Source organism: Vigna radiata, chromosome 7, assembly GCF_000741045.1.
Source record: "Vigna radiata var. radiata cultivar VC1973A chromosome 7, Vradiata_ver6, whole genome shotgun sequence".
NCBI lineage: Eukaryota > Viridiplantae > Streptophyta > Magnoliopsida > Fabales > Fabaceae > Vigna > Vigna radiata.
Genome location: NC_028357.1, coordinates 42,032,848 through 42,043,917, shown reverse-complemented (window position 1 = coordinate 42,043,917; position 11,070 = coordinate 42,032,848). Strand labels below are relative to the sequence as shown.

Genomic DNA, 11,070 nt, shown 5'->3' with positions numbered 1-11,070 from the left:
AAATGTTCAAGGACAGAAAAAAAAATCATTAATGTTCAAGAAGAATAATCATTAATGTAAAATATTCCAAAGGGAATTGAAGCATATAGTAATAACTAACAGCAAGATACGGGTTTAGTCGACATAAGTGACATAATGGTTTTTAGATAATTATTGCAAATTATATAATTTTCTTTTATTATATTTTGGTTTAAATAAAAAATAAATAGAACAACATAAATACATAGTTCATATGTAAAAAAAAAAATGCAACAAATTATGTTTACAACATAGATATGCCAAAAACGTTGTCGAACAATATAATGAGAAATCCAATTATCATATTTATTATAATTTGGGTTATTTCTTTCATTGATTTCCTTTACCAGCTCATTCTTAATAATTTTCTTTTCTATTTTTTATACAATTTACCTTTTTCTCACACTTTTAATTGGTTACTTTAATCCATCTTCATCTTCTTTACTTTTTCTTCGTCATTCCATCTTTATCTAAAAACACAAAAATTTGGTTATTGAAAAGAAATATATAAATTCTTGATTGAAATTTATATAAAAAGAAAATTAAGTGAATTAAACATATCATAAAATTAATCCACAATATAAATTTCTCACATATAAATTTGTGTTAATTATGAAATATTAAATTAAAACACTAAAATAATTATTTATTAGTTTTATTGACAAAGAATTCAACCTCGAGTAGATTTAATTGACTTAAAAATAAATTGATAAGTATCACATCAAAATCCTTGAAAAACAGTCTTTATACTTAAACTAGAAAAAAAGTACTTTGCATATGCAGATAAACTTATATAAGATAGTAACCATATATATTTTGTCGCAAACATATGTTTACGTAGGATGAAAAGAATCAACTTCTATACACACATTTTATATTTTCTTCAATCAAGAAACTTATTAAAATTTCCAATGGATCTACAATATATCTATTTCTTTTACATTCCATTATTCTTCTTATTTCGATTTAATATATATCAATGGAAATTGTAAAATAATCAATAAATACGTAGTTCGTTTTAATTAAATAGATAAAATTGAAATTTCAGGTACGAACAAATATTGTCTGTGATATCCCAATCATATTATAAAGATATATAATATAATAAAGGCGTCATCATGAATAATAGTAGAAAGCAGACAGTTAAGAGGAATAGGATTACAGTTATCCTTAAATAGTACAATTTGGAAACTTGGAGTACTAGAGTTTCTCCCTTAAAATACAGAGAATTTAAAACTTAGAACATGACAAAGTTTCTTCAAAATATCCTAAGATAAGATAATTAAAGCCTATAGAACTAGGCAACAACATTTCCTTCCCCATCAAGAACTATTTCTAAAGTATCTCCTTGCCATCTGCTCCCATCCAAGTGGATGATCATCGCAAGGGAAACAAACGCAAACATGACACAAACATAAACAATTGCAAGAGTGAGCTAATTATATAAAAAGCATACAATTAAGAGCATGTACATACAAGATGTTAATTTAAAGCAAACAAGATAAAACATTTATCCTATCATGTTAAATACTAGACTTGACTCGTCCGGACTTTAGAATGATAGTCGAGCTATGGCGGGTCATGCACCCATGGTGGCTTGTGATACTTGGGCTCTACCGCCTTGGGCTCCATCGCTTTGGGCTCCCCCGCCCTATCACACTCACGAGGTTAGTCTGTTCCGCGTCTTGGAGCATGATGGAAGCCTCCAAGACTAAGATCTCCTGTTACTCCTCACCACATGGTTCAGTCCTCTCTACGTGAAAGACCATTGGAGCGTCAAGAAGACCCCCAAGACTGAGCTCCTACTTTCATTTTAAAACACTAAGAATCTCACCAAGAGATTTTGCACAGATAGAACTTAGTTTACCCCTTGGATCATACTTTCATCACTTTGTAATCGTATACTTTTTGTCACAATCAACATATACATAATCTCAACAATACCTTACTCAGCAATCACAAATTATAAAAATAACTACTCCCTAATTTAATCTAATTTAATCAATACCATTATTTTTCACAATTTATTTCCAATGCCATATAAAACTCTGTTTTCTTCCGCTATATTATAATAGTTATATTAAACTATACTTCTATTATAAATTTTCTATTAGACAATTGCAGAAACATTTTTAATTTATATTAAACCAACATTCATATTATAATATTATATTATACGGATTTATTATTATATATAAAACTATATTATATTAATATAATTAATTAATTACCTATATTATATTAAACTAATATATATATATATATAATAATAATAATAATAATAATAATAATAATAATATAATATATTATGATACGTATTGCCTCAAAATAATTTAGAATGCTCTCTTAATTATGAAATTGTTTGCTAAATTATTTATTATTACATAATAGAAATAAGAAATCTGATTCTGATTTTTCAGAAGACCCCTTCCTAAATATGGGTCCTTTGCTGATGGGTTGACTGTCCCAACTTAAGACCCAATGACTCTTTTTATTTAGGCTTTTACAATGCCCACTAAAATTAATAATATTTTCTAAAATACTCTAAGAAACGCAAAGTAATAGCTCTCTTTTTATTGACTATGTGTAAGTTTGAAATCTAATAAAAATTATAAGAATAATATTTTGAGAAAAGATTTATTTTCTTCTTAATAGACAATTAATAAGAAAAAAAAGACATTGTATTTAAAATCTTGTAAGTAAGATCTAATGTAGAAACATTGTGTATGATTGTAATCTAAATGGCAATAATTTAATAAGAGAAAAAAGTACGAAGCTTGAATGAATCTTTACCTTGAAATCTTCACCCTTTTTACATCTGTTATGGTGGTTGGGCCATGGGCTTTATGAATCTCCTTCACGAAGTAGCATACGTCTTCATCAACGCTAAGGAGATATTTAATTGCTACGCACCGACAATTTTTTACTATATCAAATAATATACTTAAATTAATTATAGTTTTAGTATGTAATTTCAATGTATATTATAGTTTATTCTTGTAATATAGAAAATTCAATTATATTAATGTCTCAATCTTAACGAAGCTAATTTTTTTTTTCTATAATCAAATTGAGAAAAGAATAAAACTAGGTGAAGTATAAATTTAAAAGTATTAAAATTTTAATTTATTTAACTTTGAATAACATAAAATTATATATTTTTAATCTTTTTCCACAATATATTTTATCATAACTATTTTAAATTTTATATAAAAATATTTCTTTAACTTTTTTTTATCTAAATATACAATATATTTGTATTAGAAATTCATTTGATAGTATATGACGTGAAACATTTATCATAAAAAATAACCCAAAACAGACAATAATCCATTGGTGAACTCGCCTTCTACAAATACTATTTATTTTGAAAAAAAAGTTAAATCTCTCACCTTTTATTTTGACTTTTATTCATTACATCATTAAAATATTTATAAATAAATGTCGACTATATATTGTTGTGAGAAAACCTCGGAGTAAATTATCACGTAATCCAACTTTAATTGGATTACATTCACATTATAATCATTTTTCAGAAAGTGGATTGACTGATTTGACTGGTCTATTTTGGTGTTAACTTCAAACAGGTAAAGTATTAAATTTTTAAGACGGTGGAAATAAATAAATAAAAAGTAATGATATCATGACAAAAAAAATATATATATATACTAATATTATTTTTCATTACTATTTTTTTTTTATAAATATAACGTTTTACTTTTTTTATGATTATTTTTCAAATAAATGTAATGTGTGCTGAGGTATTCTTCCCAAGAAAAAGCTAATAAAACCAGTGTGGAGTAAATGAAAGCTAATAGATTTTGAAATGATATATTAAATTACACTTTATTTTTAATCTTTTATTATATTATCTAAAATACATATTTAAGGATTTGAGAATATAAACTCTTTCGTTAACTATTATTACTTTTATCTTAATAAAATTTATAAGTTTATGATTATATTAATTTAATATTTCCATAATGTATATTTTTTATTATTTAAAACATTTTATTAAGGATGTGGTTTAATTGATGCGGGTAATTTAAGGAAAAAAGAAATTGGAATAAAAAAGAAAAAGGATTAATTTAATAAGAAAAATAGAAAAATGGTTTTGAAGTCAAAGGGAGAAATGATTGTGTTTGTTTTAAAAGGTTGGGGAATATTGGAGGGAGCTTGACCCACCAAAAGGTGAGAATGATTGACAAAACGTTGCAATCAAAAGGAACATGCATGTCCATAAAGGTAAGAATGATTACAAGGGGATCCATCAATCTCACCATAACACTCATTATTAGATGCTCTTTTCGCCTTATTATTATGCATCCAACACAACACACGGTGATTCATGTCAGAATTAAGATGTGCCTATGTTATTATGCTTGCATAATTTTCTTAATTAGAAGCCTCACAAGGAATATTTCGAAAAATACACGCAATCCATACTTCAACAAACCCTATTACCAACCTGTAAAATGCACAAACTTAATTTTTAGGGAAAATATAAAATGAATGAGGCTTGATATCATAGTTGTTTAAACTCACGCAAACTAGCTCAGTTCAAGCTTATTACGTGTAATTTACAATACTTGTCAATCGGGTGTAAGAAATTACTTAAAAGATATTCTTGGATTACTTTGCTGAAGGTTTCAAACCTAACATTCAAAAAAATGTTAATGTTCATTCCTCAAAACTCTTTATACCAAGAAAAAGTATATAATTAAACTTCCCATATTATAAGTCAACTAATGTCAAAAAGTCAATCTTTACCGAAATGCTATTAAGAAGGAATAATGGTTGATTCATTTGTGATGTTGTGAATTTTTTTAATAAAAAATTTTCTTGTTTTATCCTAATCCTTGTAGGGTAGGAGTAAGTTATATAAAATAGAGTAATTTGAGTGGTATGGAAAAAGGCAACGAAAGGTGTACTTAGGTGTGTAAAGGACAAATGATAAAGGTATTGATCTTTTAAACTTTTTGTCCTCATTAATTTATAGGTAATGATTTCGACCACGCAATCGAACAAGGCAACATGCATATTTGTAAAATATGGGTCTTAGTATGAGGTAGGTTGTTATCCATATCATATTAGCAATCATTCTGTTACATGTCGTGCTTTGAATTACACATACCCTTACTTTGCATTGCATTCATTATCTCAACTTGTTCCCCTTTCTTTATACTCATCATTTCTCACTTTAACAAAAGCCTACAATACAACAAAAAAACCAATAGTACCCGTGGGACACCCCAAATTCTTCATCCATCATATGCTTACAAAATAACTTTCAGTTTATTAAATTTCTAATTACTTTTTCCTATCATCAAATATTTTCTTTCAATTATATTTTTTTATTTACAAATCCCAAACTAAAGACTTCATTCAAGCATATTGAAATTATTACCTCTTAGAACCAAAAGATTAAAAAATTATTTAATCCTAAACAGTTGATCGAATGAAACATTTTAAGAAAAAAACCTTTCATGTGGAGCTCTAAATATCCCTTAGTACAAAGAATTTAAATTCAAATATATATTTTTTCATTAAACATCGTACCTTAAACATTATATTGCGAAAACAAATAACTTTAGTAGAAAACAGGAAAATGCAAAGGAGACAAGAATGAAATGAGCAAGAGAATGTAAAGCAGTTCCGTGAGATTTATTATCTATACGCAACGTACACGTACAAAGGTAGAAAATTTAGGAACAATTTGATATTTTACACTGTCGATGAAGCGTCGGAGGAACTTAAGAGGGTGCAAAAAGCAATACCTTCATTTACTGAAAAATGGTTCCATTTAAGTTTTTTTATGCTTTTCAACACATTGGCCATAAGCCCAAGCCCATATTCTGCAGATCATTCTTACCAAGGAAGTGATGCACGACGCGCAACTAGTAAACATATACACAGTCCATCATTACAAAAGCAATACAAAATATCGCTATGGTTAAAATTTTAAAATAGCTATGTTTGAAGAAGGTTACATTGTGAAATAAAGAAATAAAAAATAAATAAACAAAAGAAGAGAATTAAAACGGAAAATAAAGTTATTTACATTAAGTGAAAAGGAACTATTTACAAGAAGAGTTATTGTATTTTAACAATTATAATAAAATTATGTATTGAAAGTTAAATGGATGATGAATAACTAATTCAATTTACAGAACTATCTTCTTTTTTCTTTTAATTTTAAAAATACCATATCAATATGATCTACAAAACTTTTATCTGTAAGTACTTGAATAAATGGAGTCACTTATAAATTATTTAAGATCGATTCCTTAATTCATCATTTAGTTTATTTAGTTAAATAAATAAATTTAAACTTAAAATTATATGAGATTAATTTAATAAATTAAATCTAAAATTGAAATTATAGACTTGTGAACAAATGATGAAGATTAATTGTTGTTTTATAATCATTTAGCCAATATTAATTGCTATTTGATTTAACATAAGGTTTTCTAACATGGAAACATTTTTGGATAAAAAGTTGATGATGAAAATTTGACCTAATATAGGTTATTATTTTTTGAGTAGTCTAAATATTTTAGCTTCACATGTTACATATTAAGTACATTTTTAAACTAGTTATAAAATTCTAATAAAATAGTAAAAGAAAACATTTTATTGAAAAGAAAAGTTAAACTATAAGTAAGTTAAATACGCATTTGAAAAATTAACAAAATAAACACTAAACTTTGAATTTAATTGGATTAAATAATGAAAAATCCGAGTTTTAGAATTGGTTTGAGTGAAGTAGAATGTCTGATTGACTGAATAAGGATGAGGGGATAGTGGCAGCGAGGAAGGAAGAATAAGTGAAGTTTGAAGGTTGACGCAAAGCAAGAAAAACATTGATGGCATGCAAAGACAAGTAAATAATGTAAGGTGAGCTAAGATCGACACACAGCAGAAAAGGAAAAATGACGATGGACGACGATAGCTCTATATATGTTGGGGGTCTCCCTTACGACATCACCGACGAAACCATTCGCACTGTCTTCAATTTGTATGGTGCCATTCTCGATGTGAAGGTCCATTTTTCTCACTCCATCTCTGTTAGGGTTTTAACCAACTTTCTTTATAACCACCTTATTTATGTAATTCGTTTCACAAATAATCAATTCCACCCATCGGGGTTCTGTTTCAATCGCCAATTTTTTATTTTTATTTTTATTTCAGATTATCAACGACCAACGCGGTAGGGGGAAGTGCTATTGTTTTGTTACTTTCACGAATCCTAGGTCAGCGATCGACGCCATCAACGACATGAATGGCAGAGTATGTGATTTATTCATTTGTCCTCTTTTACATGTTTTAGGGTCTTTAATATCTGGTTATGAATCACTATTGTTGTGCTTAGCTTGAGTTTTAGGCGTTTGACTCTCTGTTGTTCCGAATCAGACCATTGACGGGCGTGTGGTTAAAGTTAATGGGGTGAGGTCTCGTGGGGGCAGGTCAAACTTTGGCAGAGAACGGTATTACTATCATAATGATGAGAGGAATGGAGATTGGGATCGTGGGAGAGATCGAGACAGAGATTATGATCATGATAATAGTGGTAGGGATGGATACAGGAATCGGAACAATGATTGGAGTCGGGACCGTGATAGGTCTCGAGACCGAGACCAGGATAGGGATAGAAGATTTGAGCATATGCATGACTATGATGAAGATAGAGATCCTATGTTAGATAATGACTGGGGTAGAGAGGATGATAGAGTTGAAAATGATCAAGAACATAGCAGGGGGGATGGTGGAGATGTGGATAGAGACCACAACTTGGATTTTAATGCAGACAGGAAAACGGATAGGTCAAGTGACCCTGATAGAAGTTTTGACGAGGATAGAAAAGATCAGTCAAGGAGAAACAATGAGTAAGATTTCCATCCATTTTTCTTGACATATGTTTATTTCCAACCATTTTTCTTCAGTTTACTTTTGTTACATGCATAATCTACTGGACTTATTAGTGCTTTCCTGCAGCTTGAATGTTACAAATCAACATAGCATGGATCTTTCATCAGAGTCAACTGGTGCCGATGATGATCAGGTAATGCGAATGCCTTTAAATTTCTGAAATGTGAGGAATTCTGAATTTGTTGTCCAGGTTGCATATTGGGATACAATAAATTGAAGTTGATTGTGGTGCACTTTTTTTGTTTGTGTGGATTTCAGGTAGAAGCTCAATTAGAGAGCTCAACTAAGCAGTTTGATCAACTCAAAAAAGAGGTTTGTAATCCCTTTAGAGCTAACATGAATGAATGATTACAATTTGTTAAATGGTCAAGTCTATGCTAGCAAGCAGCTTTATGATAGTGTGATAAATGTTTTCTTCTAACTGAACAATTGCATTTTTGGGATGTGCACACAAATTCATACGAAGACTTCCCTGAATTCCAATGTTTACTAAATACCGAGTTGGCATATCACCTCCTTCAGAAGTCTTCCAATTCCGGATAACAAGTCCTCCAGCCCTTTGTGTTATTTTTATTTCTGCTGTGTGTTGATGACATGGAAAGTGGAATTTTTGGCTTATCAGGTTTCTCAAATGGAAGAGGGATTAGAAGAGAAAAGGGTCCATGTTAAGGAATTGCAAAAGCAATCTAAGGTATCTGTTTGCTATACTCTTTTGGTTGTCCTTACTTTGAACAAAAAATCTATTCTGACCTGGAAAATATTTACCGCAGAAACTGGAGGATGCACTGGTCAATGCTAAGAAAAACACTTCATATCGTCAGATGCAGTTGATAAAGGTAGTATCTAGTTGTCATAATTATATATCAAATACTTGCAGTCTCTATACTATTGCCAAATTCATGCACTACTGCTAACATTGGGTTTGGGCAATTGATCTTCAGCTTCATAAATGTTTTCTGCAAGTGAAAGATTACACAGAAAGACTTAAAACTAGTGAAAAGGAACTTCAGGTTTGAGCCTTAACACCACATAATTCCGATTTATGTACAAATCTGCAAAGTATGTCCTGTGTTTTTTTTTTTAAAAAATTATTACATTATACATTGTAATTTTGGATACTGCTTTTTTCAATCTCTCATGATTTTGTGCATTATGTGTATTGAATTTTATGTGGAATTGTGACAAATGCTCCCTTTATAAACTATTTTTTCAAATTGTTGTGTTTCCTTGAATTTTGTCTGTCAACATAGAAGCATTATATAGTATAATTTGTATAGAAGATGAGTTTCATGACTTGTTTTTTCTGTTGCACCATTTATCTTTATATTTTATTTTGTCTTTGAGCCTATCATTGGAACTTGGGTATTGTAGGAGTGCCCAAGTCTCACTCAAGTAAGTAGCCCTTTTTGAGGCACTAACAGCTAGTTTTGCTACCAGTTGATAAGCATTCAAACACTTGTGGACCCACTCTCAAAAGCCAGTCAGTGAGGGGAAATAACCGAACACTGAAATATTGCATTGTGCACCCATACTTCTCCAATTTGAGACTCAGGCACTCCGTAATATCCAAGTTCCTAGCAAACAATTTCTATCTTTTCTAAATTATTAAATTGGGGCCAAAAGACATGGATTTTATTTTGAAGTAAGAAATTTTTGTAATGCAAGTTAGAGATGTACAAATGTAAAGGAAAAGATATGCCGGGGCGGAATGGAATATACAAGAAACGTCAACTAAAGCTATTGTCACAGATAGTCATGCTCCATAATAGTACCCGAAGTGAAGGGTGAAATGTGTTTTTATTCATGTGAATATGCTAAATTTGGTTTTAGACATCCAATATTTTTGGTTAGTTTTGATCCTCATCCATTTAATTTTTGGAAATTGGTCCCTTTTAATACGTAGTGATGATTACATATGTCTATACATGTCACCTCATAATGGTCATTTACATGGCTCGTGTAGATGCATGTTATGTGATCACTAAATAAGAGATGGATATTTAAAATATAAATAAATTTGTGAGGGCCGAAACCCAAAAAAAAAAACTTTTTTTTACTAAAATCATATTTAACAATATTTGCAGGGATAAAAAATATGCTTATGTCCAAAAACACAAAGAATTATGCAATAAAATACCCCGACAAACCTTTTTTTGGAGAAATCAAGATGTCTGAAATAGACCTGTTGAGATTTGAAAGATCTTGAGATTTGAAAGATCTCTGATGTTTGTTCATCATTATTGATATGAAATTTTGAACTTTGTTTGATGTTTGGAGTTGTCTTATAAATTTTTGAGCTCTATTTAGTGAGTTCAGTTGTTCCTATTACTCCAGTTGCTTTGTTTCATTTCTTCTCTATCTCCACGTCCCAAATGGATGAGATGAAATCGTGATAGTAGCACGAATGAGTGTTTTCTTTTTGGGGATTGCAGGCTCTAATTGATTCAGTATTGTTAGAGATTGATGGTGATGGCGTTGGATTCAAGGATGGACAACTAACAAATGGAAGTCTTGATGCTAGATAGTATTCTATATTTGGAAATTTCAGATCGTGTCACTGATGCTTAAAATGGGTTTAGCACACATAGTACCTTGTCTGATATGAAGAAAAAATGGCTGGATAAGTCAATGAATCTCTTCTATTTTTATTTTTCTGATTCAACTACCCTACCTTTTACTAAATAGCATCAATAGAGTTTTGCTTATACTGTTTAGTTGTTGGTTAACTTGGTCATAATTATGGATTCACCTGTTATAAATTCACAGGATAAACAAATTGCATGTGGTGTACCTTTTGGACTTGTATTAGGTCAGAGAATTCAGTGTTATCCTTTGTTCATTGTCATCTCTATTTAACCTAATGTCTGATCCTTTCTGTCCTCATGAATAATCCCTTTAGTAGAAATATTCCTTTGATATTATGATTCACCTGTTTTGGTAACAAGAATAACTTAAATGCTCTATAATTTTATCTTAGTTTGATTGGTGGTGACCTTGAGAGAACAGTAACCAGTTCGGGTATGGTCCATAGCACTACAGTACTCAATTGCATGAAGTGGTATGTTTTACCCGAAAGCTTGTGTTTTGGCATGAAAAAACTGTCGAGTTGGTGTACTAAACTTG

The 11,070-nt window shown here is 29.9% G+C and overlaps 1 protein-coding gene across 3 annotated transcripts; it reads left to right on the top strand.

Moving 5' to 3' along the window:
- The first annotated feature begins 6,784 nt into the window (after positions 1–6,784).
- LOC106765376 (zinc finger CCCH domain-containing protein 25) lies at positions 6,785–10,868 on the top strand. Of its 3 annotated transcripts, XR_002668749.1 has the most exons (10): positions 6,785–7,061; positions 7,210–7,308; positions 7,432–7,904; positions 8,014–8,080; positions 8,206–8,259; positions 8,570–8,638; positions 8,718–8,783; positions 8,889–8,957; positions 9,385–9,506; positions 10,380–10,868. XR_002668749.1 is itself a non-coding variant. In XM_014649964.2 (9 exons), the coding sequence occupies exons 1-9, from the start codon at positions 6,951–6,953 to the stop codon at positions 10,470–10,472; spliced, it is 1,101 nt and encodes a 366-aa protein (XP_014505450.1). In that variant the 5' UTR covers positions 6,785–6,950; the 3' UTR covers positions 10,473–10,868. The 3 variants fall into 3 exon arrangements, 2 of the variants coding, with proteins under 2 accessions (XP_014505450.1, XP_022639476.1); XM_014649964.2 differs by lacking the exon at positions 9,385–9,506; XM_022783755.1 differs by lacking the exons at positions 8,889–8,957; positions 9,385–9,506.
- The last annotated feature ends 202 nt before the right edge of the window (positions 10,869–11,070 follow it).